The sequence below is a fragment of the Vanellus vanellus genome (genome assembly GCF_965231255.1).
Source record: "Vanellus vanellus genome assembly, chromosome: 2".
Lineage (NCBI taxonomy): Eukaryota > Metazoa > Chordata > Aves > Charadriiformes > Charadriidae > Vanellus > Vanellus vanellus.
The window spans coordinates 148,490,174-148,513,252 of record NC_138906.1 but is presented as its reverse complement, the minus strand read 5'-3'; the positions used below and the strand labels follow the sequence as shown (position 1 = coordinate 148,513,252).

General features: G+C 36.5%; 1 protein-coding gene across 29 annotated transcripts in view; it reads right to left on the bottom strand.

Moving 5' to 3' along the window:
* Positions 1–23,079, bottom strand: part of RIMS2 (regulating synaptic membrane exocytosis 2) — a gene marked incomplete at both ends in the record, with an annotated part of 495,649 nt that overhangs the window by 182,980 nt on the left and 289,590 nt on the right. For 23 of the 29 annotated variants that reach the window (XM_082499090.1, XM_082499115.1, XM_082499091.1 and 20 more), the window contains 4 exons: positions 1,230–1,298; positions 16,765–16,918; positions 17,439–17,610; positions 20,386–20,516. In XM_082499090.1, coding sequence (XP_082355216.1) covers positions 1,230–1,298; positions 16,765–16,918; positions 17,439–17,610; positions 20,386–20,516 — 526 coding nt within the window. Of the gene's footprint in view, positions 1–1,229; positions 1,299–8,609; positions 8,637–16,764; positions 16,919–17,438; positions 17,611–20,385; positions 20,517–23,079 lie in introns of all 29 variants that reach the window. The other 6 variants (XM_082499111.1, XM_082499112.1, XM_082499113.1 and 3 more) reach the window with 1 other exon arrangement.

The following is a 23,079-nucleotide window of genomic DNA, read 5'->3' as shown; positions in this document are numbered from 1 at the left end:
ATTCTAGTATGAGACCTACAGTGAACCACAACCAATGAACAAGCTAACAATATGACTTGCCCTATTTGTACTACAAAGTGTGTATATTATTATCTTAGTTTTAAAGAGGGCTGCTCGATAAAATTTACTTGCTGGTTAACACAAAAATCTGTTATCCCATTTTCCCAGCAAGCCCGAGACCTATAGCAAGGGAACAGAAACATAGCAGGGTCAAAAATTAAGCACAGCCTAAGATATAACTGTGAAATATCCGCAAAGAGGGGAATGACTAAGTAGAAAACACAGAAACGCATCCGAGCTCAGCCTGGTAACAGTTTTTAAGACAGGAATGTGCAAACTCAAGTAATTGGGTAGCTCACTAAAAGTCTGGATTTATCAATACTCGGCTGCGTCCCATCTTGCAGTATCAAAGATAGCTTATTTCACCCCCTTGTTTTCTTCTACCCCCAGACCCAGCTCCAGCAAAATTCCTCCGACTCCTGTTTCCTATATACCCTTCCTGAGCCTGCCAGCGGCACGTACGGCACCTGGTGTAAAAGCTGCACGTACGCTGATGGGTGGCTGCGTGGCAGGAACACATTTTGACCGACCGGCTGATCCCTGTCCCCTGTCTCACAGCTGCTGCATAGACCAGGCAGCGTACGCTGCTGCCCCTTTGCTGGGTAAGGCACACAAACCACTATATATGCGCACTTTAGCTCGACCGCACCGAAGGGAACCAGAAACTAACACGGACTACTCTGAGTGGGTTAAGGAACTCAGTAGAGCAGTAGGGTAACAGAGAACACACTGAGCTGTGCAGCCAACTCTGCTGGTACCAACAGCCATCAGTACTGGCTTAAAGGTGGCATGGCTGCATCATAAATATATTCTATTTTGGGCAGCGTTATTCTATATATTTAGCAGTGGTATTATTCCACTGTGAAGTTTTAAAGCACGTATCAAACCCCAATGTCTGTCAAAAAAATCAAATAAACAGTTCATATTTATCAAAAAACTGCTTTTGTGCTACTTTTATCATTTTATAAAAGCAACATGGAAATTCACACATTGATTTTTTTCCTCTGTGGGTAATTTTTGTGGTTAAATATGCATTACCCATAACACTATTTTTGCATCTGTTGGAAAAATACACACTTAGGTTCCACTTATTTTTCACCAGGAAAACACCATAAAATTCATAGTAATAAATGATATATAAGAACCTAGAAAAGTAAACTTAGTAATACCTGAAACAACACCAATTCCATCATCACAGTCATAATCAGAGACTTCACTGTCGCTGATTCTTTTGGACCCTGCCAAAAAAAAAAAAAATCAGAAATGTATCATTTATCTTCCCGTAAGTTAAAACTATCCTCAGTCAATAATATATTAATAAATGTAAGGATTTCATACTAGACAATGAAGCATTAATGTAAGCATATAAGGGAAATTATTTATGTTATTTTATCGCAAATGTATTAGAGTACCAACTATTTTCAGCTACATGTTCAATGTAATATACAATGAAATGTTCAAATAGAGCTCCACAACATTGCTTTTATGAAATATTTTCATATACTTCTTATCTATATGTATTCATTCCATATAGAAACTGGCATCACATTGTGCATCTTCCAAGTTTTCATATACAAGGCACCATCCCTCCCCAAAGTCTTTGAACACCAGAAAAATTAAGGATGGCAATAATATTAAACGGATGTAATATTTTCTGTAGGGTACTATTAAGCATTATAAGGAGAAGAGGCGGCTTCACACATATAGTGTGTCCTGAAAAAAAAAAAAAAAATCTCTGTGATACTTTAGAGGAATCAAGCTATTAAATGCTCTGTAAGAGTACACCTGTCAAGACAGCTAGAGCTTAGTTGGCAAAAGCAGATTCCACATCCACAATTAGAGCCAAAATGTAGGTCACGTAGGACAAAAATATATGTCAGTTTGTGTTTAGCTTAATTTTACTTCTGTTTTCTGTGGCATCTTTCAAACAGTATTTGACCACTGACATCGGGATTAAGCCTTGGCATGTGAATAATAATAATTCATTTACTTGTTCTAAATGTGAAAATCCCTGTTCTTCAGCAGATGCTGTATCTGTTCTAATTCTCTGGCCACCTAAAAATAGGTAACTAGTAGGTAGGAGATTTAATCTAATTGTCACCACACCTTCAATCGTGTGCAAGATTTTGTTACTCCTGCCACAGGATGATTTATTCTGACAAGCACACACAAAAAAATACCAGTAAAAACTGGGAGTAAACTTAAAGAAGCCCAGGACAAAGCAGGATTAATGTTCTATCTGAATGACTGGCACAGAAGGATCCCTCCCCTCCCAAAAGAAAACTGGGAGAACAAGTGCCGAGAGGATTTTTGTCAAAAATAAAACGTTTCCATTTTAAATAAATTTTAGAAATTATTTGAATCTTAAGGACTGCTGTCATCTGTCAGACTGTCTACCACCTCTCTACCCACCAGGGGACAGTGGAAGGTCCTTCTTTAGTGGAGTGCGCTTACAAGATCTGTATGGAAAAAAGTGTTCCGTGTTGCACCCTTCTAGCTTTCCGCAGGCAGGGCTCCCGGCAACTGAGACATCTCCTAAGCCATCCCTTTTATCATACATGACTGATCAACCCATTATCCACAAATTCATATATTTCCTTTCTGAGTCAGAGTATTCTCTTGGCCTCTATAATATGCTATGTCAGTAAGTTCTGCAGTTTGATTTTGCATTGTGTGAAATAGATTTTCCTCTCTTTTATTTCTATTGTGCTATTTCAGACAATGCCCTCCAAGCTTTTGTATTGAGAAACATGCATCAGCATTCTGTGTTCTCCTGCAGTCGTCTCTTTTTGAGCTGAAATATCATTGTTTAGTTCCTTTGCATGTGCAAACCATTCCATATTTCTGATTGCGCCTGCTGTATTTGTTTGTATATTTTCTAGTTCTTCTGTGCGTTTTATGAGAACTCAGACGTGATTGCAGCAATCAAGATGTGGGTGTATGAATTTGTAAACTAGAATGCAGACTATTTCTTTTGGGATATAAATTGCTCTGTTAAGAATTATTCAACTACAAAATGGTATAAGTGTGATATGCGTTAATTCTTAGAAAACACAATCTAGTCTGGCATTACATTATGCAATTCCAGTAGAGCTATGTTAATTATTGTTATTTAGCTGCAGTAAAGGTTGGGGTTTTTTTCCTTACAAATAGGAAATTAAAATTAGTACAAGGAAAGCCATGCTGTGGTTTCCTACACCCTGCAGTTCTTACATGGTAGAATCATTAGTTCATTTATTATAAAACTTTAGAAATACCCATGCTACACCAAGGAGGGAGAACGGTGTCTCTCAATTCAAGAAATAACAAGAAGCAAAGTATTTCTCTAAAACCAGATATAGCAAGCGATCACAAGTAGCCCTTGAGAAAACCTAGACGATGAGGGCAGGAGTGCAGGAAAAGTTTTCATCCTCCTAATGGACTTTCTGAGAATCAGGATTTCTAAAAGCAAGTAAGTTTGACAAGGACAACATTCAATGCGATTATTTTTTTAATTACAGTATCACAGAGGTCCAATGAAAATCTCTCGTTTTCCAAAGAAAGAGCATCCATTCCTCCGTGATGCTGTTCCTGCTGCCATTCTCAGCAGAGCCACTGGTGTGGTGATATACGTGCTGGTGAGCAAGAAGGATTAGTCTCCATTCTCCTTTGCCCCTAATTCAAAACCAGGCCGTTAAATAAGAAGGACAAAATTTGTGACCAAACACTAAGCAAGAGAGTCCGGAGTCTGGCTGGAATTTGGCTGGGACCTGAAAGGCAGAAGCTCCCAGAGGGAGCGCGCAGCAGTGCAATTCTGGCCTCAGGTAACCCTGGTACTGATCTGGCAGCGGGACTGCGGCTGCTGTGCAGAGACGTCAATAACATCACCGAGGCTCCATCAGAGAGACAGAGAGGACTGCAGAATGGGAAGACGGGGGCAACTGAGCAGTTTGCTGATGCTCATCACATGGATGCTTGGAAAGGTTTGCATCATGAAAGACATAAGAGGGCTGAATCAACTATGATTTGAATGAATGTCATTTACTCATCATCTAATTCATCCTGATGAATGAGTCTAATTACAACTGAGGTTGCTTTTTATTTATGTTTATATTTACAGCTAAGTACATCTGCTTTAACATATTTTTAGAATATTATATTCTGTATTCTGGAGAAAAGATTTGCATCTCTGAGGGTGAAAATAGCCAGCTGTTGTCACAGTGTGCTCTAGACTTCCCAGTTGCATAGCTAAAATTATATGTGGTACTAGTCACAGGCTACATCTGGCAGAAAAGAGACTAAGAAGCTTCAACAGACCACAGGTATAAAAGGCAGGAGTCTCTCTCTCTCTTTGTCCCTTCAAACCTCATCCATTTTTTCCAGAATCTCCTAATACTTCGACTCCAAAACACCTTCCAGGACCTAGAGACCCTTTTCGCTTTCTATATACAGACCTCTCTCTCTGCTCCCATGCAGGCTGCAGGGAAGAGGTGGGGCATGGGGAAAGTGAACTGGCTAGGATTGAGACCTGCCCTAAGACTGGGAGTTGAGAAAAAGTGGAGAGTCAAGGGAAGAATCAGATTTCAGGGCTTTCTCCAATTGCCTTTGCTCCTGCAAAGAGAAGAGTCTCTTGTAATAGCTGACAACCCTTGAATACAAAACAATTTTCTCTAAGATGAGATATGAAGCTTGTTCAGGTCAGGTCATCTATGCTATCTCCTCAAGCAGAGGCTCCCTTAAGCCAACTCTAACAACCAACAGACTTAAAAACCCTGAAAAACAATCACGTTTAAGTAATATTTCACATCTGCTTATATATGTAAATTCAAATGCTGGTTAAGAAGTCAGAAGAAATTTAAACCAGAATTAACTACTTGCTTTTATCTTTGGAAATCAATGTTCTCAGGAAGGATGGAGGAAGGAAAGCATGTCAATTAAATAAATAATGTCAAGTACTGCCTGCAATATGTAACTCCTGCAAAGGAATCTGATTATATTTATTTAAAATGTCTTCCATTAATTTCAGAAATGGAACAGACTAGAAAGTGCACAGGTCAAAACTCTATTGAACTGAGTATTCAAAATACTGGTATAAATGCTGGCAGCTTAGTTTAATATTTCTTATAATATTTGCAACAGTAATTTCATCTGCTGTATATTAATTTTAGATGTTAACTTTCTTTTTAGCCTTTTGACAATGTAAATTTGAAGATTTAGGCTTCAGTCCCACCTTAGGCATGTCTTTTCAAAATACCACTTCATTATCTAAGTAATTTCAACCTCTGACCATAAAACAGAGAAAGAATGATTCATAGTTTGTCTGGGAAATGCAACAACAAAGCCTTTCACAAATTATTCCAAAGGAATATTGCTAATGAAACTGTTCTTTAGTATTTTAATGAATATCTTAAAGTGTTTGACAAATACATTATAAAATATGGTACTTATTTAAAGAGCAAGAAGATTAAATCCGTTCTAACATAAATTCAAAATCCAGTAAAAAGTTTAAGCATGTAACACCCGGGACACCGGGTGCATCAAATAAATGCATTGGTGCCAATGGTTTGCATATAATTAACTTTTTCTTTGATGGATTTTAAACATGAAGAATGGCCTTAATTAAGTCTCACTGCCATTGCACTGAAATCTAGCTTATTAACGAAAAATTCTTAGGGGTATTATTACCCCTTTCTCTGATAACTGGTGGTAAATATGGACTTTTGAATGCCTTCCACCAGGTTTAATGGTTATTACAGTTACAGACTGAAGGTAGAGTAGACCCTGTGCTGTGTGACTAGCTAATGTAAGCCACACAAAAAATGCCTTAAATCAGCACAACCCCAAGCCCAGTGAAATCAAAAGATATATCCTCATTCACTTTAGCAGGTTTTGGTTTAACAGCCTTAAACTATCAATAAAACTGTTTTCCAGGGACAGCTTACCCTGGGGACAGTGGAGAACCTCCCCATCAGAACCTGCTAACCCTCAGCATCCTCCTTCCCTCTCGCACCTACCTACTCCTTCCCTACCACTGCTGCACAAGCTACCATCCCACCCAGCACGGCAACTCTGCAAGAGCATCTACACGCTAGAACTGGAAGTTTATGGCACTTGCACAGCAGCTTTCATTGCAGGGGGGGGGGAAAACCCCACCACCTAAAAAGCGTTAGACCCTTTATTTTCACTTTCCATTTAAAAAGTACTTTCTGTTTAAATTTTTACTAATTTACTACTTTTCCTGTTTACATTTTTACTTTCTATTAGGCAGAAAATGAATTTAAAATATGGTAGTTTCTTAGTGTAAAAACCTTTCCATTTTTCATCTTCACGGCTAGCAATAATGTGAAGAATAAAGTGAGGTGTTTTACTCCATTTTATGAATCAAAAACTTATTTTTTTTTATTAACTTTTCACAGGCTGCAGTGTTGGTGACCATGTAAAGCTTTAACAGTTTCTGAATAAAAATAATATTGACATTTTTAAAGAATCTTCTTTGGATGGTCCATGCCTGACAGTGTTTAAAAGGCATTTGGACAATGCACTTAATAACATGCTTTAACTTTTGGTCAGCCCTGAAGTGGTCAGGCAATTAGACTAGATGATCGTTGTAGGTCCTTTCCAACTGAAATAGTCCTATTCTATTCTATTCTATTCTATTCTATTCTCTGTTACTTTGACAGAATCACAGTTCTGTTCATAACAACACTCTAAATAACTGGAACTCTTCCAAATGAATGAAAAAATATGCAATCATAAATATTTTCTTGCAAGGCAACCTAAGTCTGTGGAGAGTTGTGAGAGAACTTCTGAATTCTGCATGACAACCGAATTTGGCACAGAGCTGTGCTCCACTCTCTTATTAATATACAGGGGAAACAATGCAAGATATAATACCTTCTGTGCCCCTTGATATTTCTGATACAGGCCTCAAGAGAAGACCAACAACATACGAGGTTCAAAACTCTACTAAAGCCTATATGACCAACTAATACAGTTACCAGAACTTACTAGACAGGGAATAGAATGAGAAATAAAATGAAGGTGAGTCAGCTTCAATACAGATGGAAGTGTCAGATTTATGGCTGAGGAATTCTCTGTTTTTCTTGTGGGGGGAAAAAAAATAAAGGAAAAAGAAAGCAGACCGAGCTCCTGAGCTGGGGATCCTGCCCCTTACAGTACAGGAAGCTTTCACAAGGTTTTGTGGACTCCTTGGGGGACCAAAGGGTAGTGAAGCATGCTTATGAGCTCCTTCCCTGAAGCTCACAGGAGGCCTTCACAACCACTTAAAGTAACTTAGCATTGCCTGTAACTGTTGTGTGTTCCAAGCTGACATATAAGCAACCCTAAAATCAGTCTAACAACGACTCTTTAAGAATTTGCTCTCTCATCTTCATCCAGTCTGTGTCTGAAGGCTCTTAGTGTGAGCTAATTTCTCATGCAGTCCTGCTGTCTCCATGTCAATCTGTCGCTTTATCCTCCTGCACATAATAGGGCTTTTTTAAGTTTTTGACCAATTTCATATACATTGACAGAGCGGTATAAATACCAAATTTCATTAGATCCTACAGATCTTTGAAAATGATTGCTAGATAGAAGAGAGAGATACAAATCAGAATCCTTTAATGAAAAAGAAACATTATCAAGCTAAAATTTGTGGCTAATCCACACATGCACAAGTCCACATTCTCCACGGCAAATGTGGTCTTTTCCCATTAGAAAATATTGTAAAACATGAGAAGACTGTGGGATTATTTCAGGAGACAATGGAATGGAAGAAACATGGGAGACTAAAGGTGGATGCAATGGAACCCGGTTTTATTAGTACTGCTCTCAAGAAACATCATGTGGGGTTTTTGTTTCTCTCCACCATAGCATTGGATCTATTTTCTTAACAAAATGTGTTTCATTTTTTTAAACATAACTAAAAGATAAATAGATGGACCAATTCTCAAAGAGATTCCCATGACTAAAACTGCAGGAACTGCAAAAAGCCCCACATGTAATGCACTACAAAATTTAAGCTTGTAAAAAATGTACATTATGAATTTATTTCTATTCTAGATGAAGGCAAAATTCTCAGAGCGACTGGATTTGCAACTGGGGATTTAAATCAATATGAAACTGTAAAAATATGTACCGATATAAATACTGATTTTGCCAATACTTCATTTACCCCATGTCCGTGTTCTAGAAATACTTACACTAGTTCTAGTTCTCAAACAGCTGTAATACAACAGTCTTCCTTTTAATATAGCCTAAGCAAAATAGCATTTTCCTAGTACAGTTAATAAAGCTCACTACAGTTTACCTACCAAAGCTCTACCTAAAATAAAGGCAGGCAAAGCAAGAATAGTGTTACAATACTGCTCCAATATCAATACTAAGATGTTAAGAATAGAGAAAGAAAGCCAACAAAAGATTTATGACTGAAAAGCAGACAAGAAAAGCCAAGGAACATTTAAGCAATTAAGCATTTGCACAATAGGTAGCAAAAGCACACCAATAAAATATCAAATTAATTTTGCATGTATATGGATGCAATAAGCATTTCTGACATGCTGAAAATTTACCTGAATTATATGAATATAAGCCTTTATCTGGAAAACAAATATTGATATGAAGTAGTGTCAGGGAAAAATACATGAATCAATACATGTAACAGGGATGGTTAGAACCTTAAACTTCATTATAATTGCTGCTGGAGACTGAAGAATTTTATATTGCAGGCCATATTCGTTCAAAACAAAAAAACTCAAGCAGCTAGGAGAAATTAAACCACAAAAATGCTAACCGCTTCTGGATCAACATTTATACTCAGTAGTCACAGAGGACTAGTAGAGCTAGAGTCATTTCCAACTCTGAAATACAACTGCACGTTTGCTATGAGCAAGCGTCTAACTTTTTAAGGGTAAAATATATATTCAACTAGGCAGATAATATGAGCTGCTACCCGTAAAGTTACTGCACTCTGCCGGTGGCACCTCAGCAGGAAGTTATTAGCGGAACTTTCTTGAGATGTAACTATGAATTCTACTTTAAATTTAACACACTCAGAAGTGACGTTCCAGTCAACCTTCTGTCCCCAGTTAGGTCTTGATTCGGTAAATGTGTACAGACATGAATATATTATCTACATACCATTGTTACCAGTGAATTTAAAAGTCCTGATGTGAGCACAATGATTAAATACTTGCAATATCTAATTTATTGTTTGTGTTCCTTAAGTCTGGCTGGTTTATGTACTTTAGCTTTTCCTACAACCATACCAGTTTTTCTAAACTTTGCAATACAATAGTATGCAAACATCCGGGCAGTTATGGAAATGTGAATTGTTACTTTGCGATTGCAGATTTTGTAAATGTGACTTCCATAAGGTAATACCAAGAAGCCAGGAAGTCAGAATAACACGAATAGTATCTTGGCATCAGCGAGGCATTATGAATGTTCTTATTCCTTATAGCTGAACAGCTCACAGACACCATCTTAAAGAGTGACAGTCTATGAGATAATGATGCACCTCAGATGACAAGATATGACAGTGTTAGGAGTAAAAATGAAAATTTCAATTTCTTGCCAACTGGTGCTGTTAAGAACTCACTGGATAACTAGGTACCTTCTGGTAAGTCACACTTTTTCTGGCATCCAGGTACTATTTTAATATGTAGATTATATCACTAAATAATCTACTACTTGCAATTTCTAACCCTCTATGTTTTCAAATTGAATTTCTTGATAAACATAATTCCTTTTTATGGCCCAGCTCCAGAATCTCATTAGACTATTGTGCTGGTTTTGCCTGGGACAGTTCATTTTCATCAAAGTGAGTAATAGGGGCTTTTTTCAGCATAATTTACAAATTTTTAGATATGAGCTCTTCTGCATAACTTCTTTAATATTTGTATCCTTTGGTACTAATCTCTTCCAGTTATGGATTTCATGAAAAATTGACTCTTCTTTGGCTACAAAATTATGAAAAATGGAGTATGGGAAACTTTTCTAGTTTAATACAGCAACATCAGAAAGTCACCAAAGCTTCAAGAGTGCCATCCAAAAAAAAGTTTCAAAAAAAAGCAATTGACACAGTCTAGAAATTATTTATATAAATAAAAATTATGGACTTTCTGAATTTAACTTCTGGAAAGATCTGTAAAAGGGTAGAGCTTCTTCAATAGCACAAGAATATAAAAATACTGAGACTAAAATGGGAGTGAGGACTAAGGAAGCCATGTTTGTTTCTGTATGGTTACAACACAGAAAGGAAAAAGTCAGAATAGTATTAAACTCATCTGAAAACTTCATCCAGAAAAGGAAGCTACTGTATGGACCTGTATCTATTAGAATCTTTTTAAAGGTCACTTGACTTACTATTTATTGACTGGGTAGCAAGGTTACTTTACCCTATTCACCGAGTTATTTCAACTAATAATATTGCTCTTCTGACATCATTACATAACAGAAGTGTAGTTTAATAACATGATTTTATCAAGAAACCAGAGTAACAATACTATAAATAATCAAATTCCCTTAAACTGCTTCGAAACAAAATTTTAAGTATTTTTGTAGTTTAATTACAATTGAATAAAGTTTATTTTTAAGTTTTCAAACAGCAGAGAGCTAATATCTTAAATAATTTTCTTTTATTAGGAAAAATAAAAATATTTTGATAGTTTAAGGCCTTTTCAGACACCCCTGTATCATGTTAAATACCTTTTAATTAAAGTATTTAATAAACCATAGATGTACGATAAATATAAGAAATAAATCATAGGTGTACAATAAATACAACACTGGTATATATACTTATATACTATGAATAAATCATCAGTGCATGCAAACAAAGAGAACATGCCCAAGGCCTGTGCTCCATAAAAGAAAGAGAAAAATTAAGGAAGAAGCATGAAAGAGAAAATAAGTGTTATTCTTGCTCTCTAGTGTAAAATTCTTATAACACATTCATCATTCATAGTCTGTGTCACTGACCTTAAAATGCTCCATATTATAATTTGAAAAAAAGTCACCGATGCATCTTTCCATTAAGTACAACTCACTTACCTACTAGCGAGCAGCATTATTATAATTCCCTCAAGTAAGGCTCAGTGACATCGATTTAAAATTATCGTACTGACTTACTATATTCACAACAAACTAAAAGGAAATTGCTGAGACAGCAAGACACCGATTCTGCAGTAAAATGAGACTCCACAGAGTTCCAAGGAAGTCAATAGCTTTGATTGGAAGACTGAGGTTTGAAATGCAGGGGCTCAGATTGCACTGAGTCAAGTTTCAGATACATTGTAATTAATTATTATTAAACTTTAATGATTTTGGTACTACCAAGTCTATCTCTTAATGTTCCACAGTATAGACTGGAAAATTTTAACATATAAATAAGGGAAGAGAGGGCTTGAATCAACAGTTATAACATTCAACTCATCTCAGATCTGACCGTACAGCCACAGAATTTTCAAAAAAACCTCTCAGCACCCAGCAATAACAAGTCCATCTAAAAATGTTTTTCAAAAATTACTAAGCAATGGGTTCCTTTATTTGTGTATTCAGTCTATCAGTTCGTTTTTTCTAATCAAATGTAATAATTTTAACATGTTAAAGTCTCAACATTGCCCCAGAATATATAGTCTGACTTGGGAAAATGTACAAAGCTGGCAACAGAAGATGACAAAAACTTTTAAAGTGATTCAAAACACCTTGCTTATGCATTATAGAATTTTTTATTCCCATCTGAAGGAATAAATAAAATTTGGAAAAGGAATGTTATATATACTTTCTTGCACATTATATGCAGATCTTTTTGCGGAACACAACTATACTCAATTTTTTTTCCCACTGTTTAAATACTCATTACTCTAATTTCTCTCCCTCCATATTTTTTAATATGCCTTAAGAATCATGAAACTCAGTGAATGTTGTCATCGATGACTTTAATTCTAAAAATAAAGTAATGAAAGTTAAATTCCCTTCAAAAGAAGGCTCCCTCACAGTCTATTTGCAATTATTTTCATCCGGACTGATTCTTCTGGTGTTCAGTTCTTGAAAAAATAAAATTTGATCTACCATTTTGGACTTCTATATGTTGATTTCCAAACACTGCCATTTCTAAAGTCTCTCAGACCTTGTTTTCAGCAGTTTATCTCACATAAATTTACTACTTTTCCTTTACTAAGGATGCTCAAAATATAAAACTTCACTTTTCTTTTTCAAACCATACCGTGCATTCTCATGGCAATTAAAAGCTCTCCTTACGCTGCTGTACACAGTTATGCTGTAACTAGAGACCTGAAAATGTCTGGTTTTACTGTTATTTTCACATTTCTTCCCTTGTTTTGGCATGTAGCCGTTATCTACACTGTACACCCACTCTCTGTGGTCTGCAGATCAATAATTCAGACAGCTTTGTTTTAATCCTGCAAAATCTGACTTAGAAAAGTAGTGTCAGTTGCTTTTTAATCCTAAGTACTGGGGAAATTCTTGAAATACTTGAAGTAAAACAGAATCTGCTTCTAAAAGAAATTCAGAGTCAATATAAAACTAAAACCAATTGTCGTTCGTCAAAATACACAACTCAGTATTCTCTGTCAACTAAACTGTACCAGTGACACTGTACAAATGCACACATTACATGGAGAGAACTATAAAAGATTGAATAAGAATGTCTCAGATCCAATTTGATGTCTGTTATCGCTGTATTCTGGGCTACATGGAGAGGAAGTAATTTTTTATTTGCAATCCCATGGTATAAACCCTGCTTGATTTCTGTATCGGTTCTCAATGAATAGTAATACTAACAATAACTTCCATCCCATTGATCCTAACAACTACGAACACAATTTTCAATGTAATCTGTAGTAAGCGTCTTACCAAATGTGAGATGGAACGGTAATACTGTGGCCAAACCAATAACATGAATCCCCAAATCTTTTTAAAACTAATCTTTAACTTTCTGTTTACAATCTTTTCAGAGGCAATTTAAAAAGAACTTTCTTTGGAAATTCTAGTTAATGCTGTCTGGAATTCTTAATATATCGCTGATTTTATGTCAAATACTAGAGAAAATGAAGCCATTTTAAAAATTTAATTTAAGCCAAATTAAAAAGTTCAGCACGGTAAGTAAAACAGACCTACTCATTACCTCACATTTCACATAAGAAAAAGCTTAAAATATACACATTCGATAAAAACCAGTCAGTTTATGAAAATCTGAAAAACCTAGTAAGTAATAATCCTCTGTTCTTCACTAGTTCCAGTTTCTAAGTAGATGTCTTTCCAAAAATACTAAGGAAAAAGCATGGTAATGATCCTTCATCACTGGGAAGTTAATGGATTGTATGGATCGCATGACTGGGCAAGAGAAGGTGGACAGCTGGCTTAGATCAGTCTGTACCACAACATAATGCCCACTCAAAGATATTGAGAAATAAATATATGTAGAAACTGAGCTATTGTCTCCGAAATCTGATTCCTAAAAAATGGCATATGGGGTTCTGGGGGAAGCTTGCACTTTGCTAGTGGCTATCTGTAGATATGAGTTCAGTCTTCAGGGATGACGGTCTGCTCTTCAGGAATGCTACAATTCAGTGATATCAAAAAGAGAATAGAAGTAAGTGGTAAGTGTAGGTGGTTCTTTTAAACTACCTCCGGAGAATAACATTTAAGTATTGTCTTCAAATATATATGTATTTATAGCTACTTGGCAATCATGAAGATAAGAAAGGTTAGATGTGTAGTTGGTGAGCAGGACTAGGGAAGTGATCAACCCCCTGTACTTGGCACATGTAAGACTCCACCTCCAGTACTGTGTTCAGTTTTGGGCCCCTCACTACAAGAAGGACATTGAGGTGTTGGAGCGTGTCCAGAGAAGGGCAACGAAGCTGGTGAGGGGCCTGGAGGACAAGTCTTATGAGGAACGACTGAGGGAACTGGGGTTGTCTAGCCTGGAGAAGAGGAGGCTGAGGGGAGACCTTATTGCTCTCTACAGCTCCCTGAAAGGAGGTTGTAGAGAGGTGGGGGCTGACCTCTTCTCCCTAGTGACAAGTGATAGGACGAGAGGAAAAGGGTTCATCATGAGGTACTTCATATTGTAATCACTAATTCTATACAAAAAGGCATCACAGAAATTAACAAAAGGTGGGAGGACTGAACTGCTCAGACTTTTCAGCCCCAGAAATTGAAATCAGCCCACTGTGTAACAGCTTGTTATAGAAACTTGCTAAACATGCCTTGTCTTCATCCTGGACATTTTTTTCACATTGTTGTAATGTGCCCCCAGATAACATCTTCTGTTTTTTATTCAGTTTAACTTAATGTTCTTTTGAAACCTCCAAAAAAGTAAAACTAGACTTCTGTATGTTATTAATGTATTATAAATATCTTAGCGAAGGCAGTCATAAGATGTGCTGTCTGCCCTTCACCAGTCCCCCGGTGAAGACATTTAAATAGGTTGGGAAGGGGTTTTTGGAGGTCATCTGGTGCAACACCTGTTTCAGGCTTGGCCAACTTGCATTGTATTGCTTACAGCCATGTCCAATTGAGTTCTGGATATCTCCAATAGGATATTCTACCACCTCTCTGAACACAAAGAAATACTTTTATTTCCATGTCAGAGGTGTGATGTCAATTTAAAAAAAAATTTATTTTTTTTTAATTGCTAAATGGATTCTACTACCATTGCAGAACTCTGGCCAGATGCTAATTTTCCATTTGGATACCTTTCCAGTCCCCAAAACGGAGGGATTTTAGTTGCAAGAGACCTTGTTCTGTACCTGTAAAATTATCTGTTTAAACAGAAAAGTATTTATGATGCACAAGGATTCAAGAAGTGCGTATATTCCCAGCAAACTAGAGAAAATCCTTCATTATGGGATGCCAATCTCAGTACGAATGCAAATAGCATAAATTATTGTAGGAGTATGTGAATTCTCCAGCAATGACAGTGAACGTCTGACACTGCTTATTTGGCTGAAGTTTTTAGAACCTCAAGTTGTCAATGTCCTGCTCTGGGAACAGTTGGGCTAAATCATCTTCACTGAAAAGCAGAACTTCTAGACTAAATCTTATTGTTTCACCAAACCAGACGTTTTTGTAAGTCCCTTCCCCTACATTTCCAGAAAGGCATATAAGATTGTTCAGTTGAGCACATTATTCGTATTAGTATTAGTGGTATTAAAAAAAATCTTACTGACTTTCAAGTTCTGAGTCAGTATCATAGAACAGATCTTTAGTTGAGTATTATTACAATCTTTTCCAAAATAAAGCAGTTACTCTTTTATTCATTCTTCATGACAGTTAACTACTGCAGTGACAGGGATTACTATAAACAAACAGGATTTGTTTGCAGAACTGAATATTTCCTGAAAACCAGAATTTCACTAACTTCACTTTCCTTCCAGTTGTGGGCAGTGACATTGGAAGAAACAGATGGGCCCAGTCTATACGGTTCCGTGGCTGGTGTCACCGACACAATTTTGGTTTTTTTGATAATGGGAGGTAAAGGTCTTCTCCAACCTAAACAATTCTATGATTCCACAGAAGAAAAATAATTTTAAAACTTTACTTAAACAGTCACGGTGCTTGAGAAGACTAAGAGGACTGAATTGAAATGGAACTCCTTACCTGTTAACTATAATTTCTTTCCTTCTTTTGTGGATAAGTATAATCTTACAGTTTGAAGGCTATGCACTGTAACTCTCTGTTAACGTATCTATGTCAGAACATTATGATATGGAGCATTTTAATCCCTCTCAGGATCCAGTGCACAGACACAAAAACTGTCAACTACTTGAAATACTTACATACAAGGGATTATTTAAAAGAGAATCAATATAGAAAATATGAAATATCGGAGCTTGTTTGTGTGGCTACACATGCATACGTTTCTGTGAGTTTGTGTGTAATATATTCACACACACTCACATACGATGACTCAAAAACCCCCAAATAATTTTTAGAAATGGTTTTTGGTTTGTTGGGGTTTGGTTTTTGTTTTTTTTTAATCGGTGTCAACTAACATTTTATGAAGCTAATTCAGTGAAAGATAGCTTTAAATCACTGACAGTACTGAGCAGTTAAACTAGAGAAATAATGAAGTATTAAGAAAACAGTTTCTCACCCTTTACTGTCTTATTCTTATGCATCTATTTTTAGTAGCATACTGTATATATTCTTCTTTCAAAATATCTACTGACAACATCCAACTAGTGTGAATCAAGTATACCAAACTCTACAAAATAGAATTTTAAGAGAAATTCCATTTCTGGATATAACCACATAAAAGAGTATCAAAACACGGCAACAGGCCATGGTATCAACTTAGGTATATATGATGTTATATACAGGTCACTTTATTTTTAACAAGCATGAGCTAGAGAGAAAGGTACTGCACATTCACTTGTGGTTACACAATGAAATAAGAAACGTAATATAGAAGATAGGACTTCAAGATAAAACAGCACATTGCAAAAGACCAAGATAATTTGCTCAAGTTCAGAATCTGAGCTAGATAGTCTCTTATGAAAAAACTGGTGTATTGCACAGTGTTCGATATTACCATTTGTAGCACGTCAGACTCTCATCAATAACCATAAATGACCTAACTCATAGCAGCTACAAATGAACACACAAATTCTGTCAGCTTCCCATCTACAAATACGGAATATACTTTACACGTTAATTCATATGAACTATACACAGAGTGTAAAACTAACAACCTACTTTGTAACCTCCGTGTGGGACTCTCGCCATGGAGTTGTCTGCGTGGCAAATATGGTGAGGGATGGGGAAGTGGCAATGAAGAGACATCATGCGTTTGAAGTTTGTACCAGTGAGGTTCATCATCTAGTAATGCTGTCTCTAACTCAATAAGAATCTAAAAAAGAAAAAATGGTTAAAAGTAGGAAAGCATTACATAACAGAATATTTTAAAATAGATGATGTTCATAAATTTTATTCTATTGTTCTCATATTGTTAACGACTTTCTCTGAAGTTTTATAAAACCCTTCCATTTAATATGAAAGGAGTTCCCATGCCTTTTACAGCACTAAATATACCAAAAAATATTTCACAAAACCTTTGTTACCTTATGACAACCTTTATAGCATTCAAATATCTTGTAGCAACTTAGCCAGCAAGATTCCAACATTTTGGAAAAAAAACCTACAGATAATATGGATCATAATGAACAATTCTAAAAGAAATTGAGAAACCATCAGTACTATGTCATAAGTGCGAGATCACTATTTGTTTACTGCTAAGTGAAATGACGACAATTACAACAACTTAAAACAGTTTTGCTTTGCCACATTTAAGATTTTTTTTCAAAACCCCTGTAGCTAGACATGAATATGTGAGCAACTGTATTCTAAAATAACTACCAATAATTATATACCTCTCCTAAAAATTCACTTTCTTCCTCTCGAACTCGTGCTTGGTCCCAAAGAGTAATTTCTAACATTCGTTCTCTGAACTCTCTCCGATGAACTGGAGAATAAATGAATGTCTGATTCCACTTAGGTTCCAATGTTTTCTTTACTGTTTTTGTTCTTCTTTTATTTTTATCACTGCAAAAAAACAATTAAATATTAAAAATGTTCAAAAGACCATTATACTGTAATAATTATATCATGGAAAGCAGGAAATCTTAAATCAGCACTACATTTTGCAGTATTCTGGGCACTATATGTCACGATTTATGATAAAATAAAGTTCAGCACATACATTCAGAACAATTCATAACTTCATATTAAAAATTAAAGTTAGGTAATTTCCAGTTCATGTGCCAATTCCAATTTTAGGAAGTTCCCTGAAAAACAGAAATGTTTTAATATCTTTGTTTTGGAAACAGCATTTTATAAAGCAAAACGTACTTCGATAAATGGGATTTCCATGAGGCACAGTCTGACAGTAGAACACGTACGCAGACAACATTGGGCATAGCAAAAATCTGCGTTTCAGATAAAGGAGCCAGCTGGTTCACTCAAGCTTCCAGCCCTACAGCAGCTGACTCTTAAACTGCAGAGCAGGAGGGAGCAGCTGGCCCACATGAAGGAATGGTCAGGGAGCTGCGGGCAGCGCGGGACCTTCTCTGCGGGGTGTTCCTGACTAAGGGCTCCGCAGCTGGGAAATCAGAAGCCCTGAGAACGAGTTACATGTCTTTTTACAGCAGCACTGGAAGGAACAGTGTTCTCAAAACAGCTCCTGAAATCCTTTGGGTCACCGCAAGGATCCACCCAGGTTGGAGGTGGATCTCCACTACAAGGCTGTTTTGGAGCTCAGTGAGGACTCATGCAAGGCTACCACGGAACTCCGGGCTCTGGCTCCAGGGTGTTGTTGAAAGCAATGTGTTTTGCAGAATATTTCTGGTTCAAGGAATTAATATTTTTCTGACGGAAACAAGTTTCGCTGGAGAACACCCACGCTCCTTCTACTGAGAATACTGATAAGAGTTCTCATAACAACGCTTAATATTAAACCTGCTGATTGCAGCATAATGCAGCTGTGATACTAATTTATGTGGATTTTTTAATATGGCAATGCAGATACCGTTTGCTAATACTTACAACTGTAATATAGCTATTGCATTTCTGAACTGTTACTTAGAAGCTGGATCAAAATATTAACTAAGAAATAATACTTTTAGACACACTGTTAAAACAAATAATGTAATTATTTCTAAGGTACTAAAGATTTGTTTACTCTTGAGAACTGAAATAAGTTACATCAGACAAGCTTTTCCAATGAAATTTGTTTAATCAAAGAGGGTCAGTATCTCCACCTAATTGAATGCTAGATGTATTTAAGTGTATTTTACCTCTAGCACGTTTCCTTCAACTACACGAGAAATACACTGTTGCTTACTTAGCTTTTACTTCTAAGGAAAGGAAAATGAATTTGCATGCCAGAAAAAAAAACACAATTCAGTAAGACCAATTGCCAATTCTTATATAAGTGATAGAAAACACATATAATAATTAAAGAAAAAGTTCTGAATACTTCACATAAATGGGAAACACCAGTACAGCATAATAAAATTTCATGTTATGTAACTTTTTGCATAGGCATACTTGAAAACATTTAATTGAATATTTTTCTTCTGTGTATTTTTAGTTATTACAACTTACATTGTGAAGCATTCTGAACACAGACATTTTTGGTAGCTTTATTAATCTTGAAAAAGCAGATAAAATAATTTAAGCAGACCTGATTCTCAGTTTAGCACAGCTTCAGCATCCCCAAACATACTACAGCAATTTGAATAAACTAAGGATCTAGTCTAACAGTTCAAATATCGGTGAGCCCAAGACAATGCAACCAAAACCTTTTTGTCGTCAATGACACAGCAAATTATGCAGTCACAGAAAATCTTCTTGTCAACATATGGCATACAATGAAAGTGGAAAACCTGTGTCTTCCAAAACGCTGAATAGCTTTAATTCCCACTGAAGTCAGTTGGTACTGAAGATAGTTATCGTCTTCCCAGTTTAGATATTAAGAAAAGCAAAGGATGTAAAAACATAAACTGTAAAGTTACATCCTGCTCTACAGATTCAGCAATCCAATGATCAATCTTTTATACACTGAGTCAGGTTAAATCTTTGAATTACTTTGTTGATACACTACGAAATAAAGCTAAACTTTTTCCCCTACTAACACAATCTGAAGAAATATCAATTAAAAAAAAAATCAACGAGGAACACATTATCACCTTTGCTGTTCTTCCCACGACCTAAGTGGAAATGGCAGAAAATCATTGTCTGAAAATAAAGGATGTATTCAGGAATGAAGGTTCCTACCACAGTTTAGTTGTCCCTAAATGCATATATAATGCCAGTCCAGATTAATGAGTCCTGAGCTTTGGCTGAAATTTTCAAGGGAAAAGTCTGGGAAGTCTCAACTGAGTCATCTTCGGCCTTAACTCACTTATATTGTGATATGAAATCTATGGGTTTCAGATGACAAAACTGCTGGACTGATCAGTCCAGAAATCTGTGAACCTAACTTTGTAGCATTTTCTTTGCACTAGACAGGAATAACTGTTGTAGAAACTAAGGACATTATAAAAGACCAGCAACATTCTTTGCAAATAACAGATCCCCCCATGCAATGACATATGCTTACTTTTCCTTTGCTAATAGGTATTTAATAAAATATCCAGTGAAAGTAAGTTTGTGTTCAGTGTTCTAGGACAGATTGTGGTTACATAGCACGTTCAATAAAGAAACTTCAAACTGTAAGATTTTTCTGTATATGTATGACCAGTAAACTCAGCAGTGCATGCCATATGAGTTTCAGACTAATTCTTACTCAAATGTTCCTTGTCTTTGTGTTCACCCTACCTTCTGTCTGGAAGAAAGTAAATTTTAACATAAGGATTCCTTGGCCTCCCATCTTCCCTTGAAGGAAGATCCTTTGCTCCCAATATTGTCACTATTAACTGATGACCAACCTTGTCATACCACAGTTTTATCTGTAATAAGAAAATATTAATTAGTGAACTCATTTCTACAACAAAGCAGCATATTAATCCTTAAAATTATTTTTTCTCATACGCTTCTATTTATATTGGTTACTTAAACAGAAAATGTCATGTTCTACTTTGTATTTATAACAAAGCATAAAAATAAATTAATAATATAATAGCTTCAGTATGTACCAGGAGTTACTCTTTTTTAAAAACCCTGTACCATAAGTACATTATTTCCTACTAATTGTTTTTCACATGGTGCTCTGGTTAGGATTATTCTCTCTTGGCAGTGACACTGTATTACTCGCATTACTGATGTATGGTATTCATATATATACATTTCTAAGGAGTTTATGCACAATGAATGAATGAATTTATCATGTCCTGTTGTGCTGGAAAGACTATGGGATAAGACCATAAATACTTCAAATCTCTAAATGTTTTTCAAAATGTTGAAAATCATATAAGCCCTCCAGAAACTGTAAGATAAGGAGGCTCGGTAGTCCAACCCTCTTCACAGTCCTACTCAGCAACAACAAGGCAAAAACTACCATTACTTATCTGCAGAAATTATTGTTAATCAGTCTTAGACTCGGTCTGCTATCCTTTTTTACTACAATCATTTGAAGCTGCTATTTAGCTATTTCAGTTTGAGTACTATAGCTGCAAACACCTTATTCTAGGAGAAGATATACCTACTTTAGAGCACTCGCAGTGGAAGGGGGAAACAGTGCAGTTCGGACAAAATAAAGCTTTACCAATAGCTAGGGAGTCATTACACGGTGGTACCACTGCAGTATCATTAACTAGAGCTGACAGAGGAGGCTCCCCTCCATGGGGTTTGCCTGAGACAGAGGACAAACCAGGCCATTCAAAGGAAACACTGACCCTGCCTGAAACTAAGGGAATCAAAGAGGATAATGTCCACCTCCACGCCTAACCAAGCAGTGCACCGTTAGGTGTGAATATACCCTAGCTAAGGTCAACATAACCAGGGGAAGGTGCACTTTCTGTGGAGCCCATCTTGCATCATTTCAGAGACAAGGTCTCCTTCTGCTGTCATAGCTCCTCATCTTCAGCATTTCAGTCACTTAAAGAAAGGTCTTGATGCAATTCTCAAGACTTTTGACCCACCACCAAGAGGCTGATTTAGCTTTCTGCCATTTTTAATACTTACTCAGGGTGAGATTATACTAAGACACACCAACTCATTCAACGGTGGTAGTGTACTTCTTCCTTCTCCATTACTTTGCCACATCTTGCAACTCCCATAGCCACCAACCACTAGTGTTTGAATGTATATTAAAAAAAGGGGAGGATACTTGTCCTCTATTATTGTGCTGCTAGCCCTACTACTGACTTTACAGGGTTCTGCTACCAACAGATCTGTGGCTACTAAAGCAGAAAAATATGTGAGAGAAATTATCCCTATTCAAGAGACTTCTAGATGCTGTTCCTACATTACTGCAAAGCAAGGGGCTTTGTCAGTGTTTTTGCTAAACTGAGAATTATCTGGACTATTAGGTATCTTCATCCAGCTACAGATCACAAGTAGAAAGCTTTGCACCAACTTTATGAATCCAAAACGAGGCTTTAATGACCTCTGAAGTGCAAGTCAACTCAGATGTTCTTTAACACTAAATGTATCCACCCACGGTCTTACTTGTGAGTCCTTGAGCAAAGGACATACTTAACTAGTCCCACAGGCCGAGGGGAGTAGCACTGAATACAATCTTCATCTGCTTTTTGGGGAAAAATCATACTTGCTTAAGCAGAATGCGATGTATTTGTGATCCAGCCACTATCACAAACTGTGACTGAATGAAGGTGAGATAATCCAGACATGGGTGCCAAAATAGAACCAGAACTATGCATTCATATTCAAGTTAAATATTTCTTTGCTATATTAGTTTCAGACTGAATTTTTGCAGGAAAACTTCAGCCAAGATGAAGAATGATTCTAAGCAAAATGTTAAATTCCCTGACACCGTTTCTTTGAGATGCTCTAACATCTGTGTTTTGGAACAAGAACTTGAAATTTCCATTGACTTATACCTTCTAGTTTTCTCTTGATGCTCTGAAAAAAAAAAATGGAAATACTTGTACATAATGGGCATATAATTCTCTAAAATTCCCTACTATTTGGATTGTTACAGGGAAGGTCAGGAGGCAGAACTATGACCAGAAGGCTCTTTTCTGTGTTCACACTGCTAGCACTCCAGTATACAATACAGGCACTTGCAACCCAAGAAGTCATTTGACTTGGATGCAAGGAGAAGAAAGGAAGAAACTGGAAGTGAGAGAACGGCCAAAGGACCCCATGGAGGGGAGGACAGGATTGTATTCTCATGGGGTTAGAAGAAGAAAGAAGGGACAAATCAGAAACAGTTTTAGAAGTACTGGGAAAGTAAAAGATACAGGATGCTTCTTGGTGAAACACAGGAAGAACGGAGCCGCTAACGTCAGGGACCATAAAAGAACACAGCGGCAAAAACAGACTGAAAGAGGGAAATGAAATAAGTTGAAAAAAGAACCAGCCATTCTGTAATTGGCACAAAACATTTTG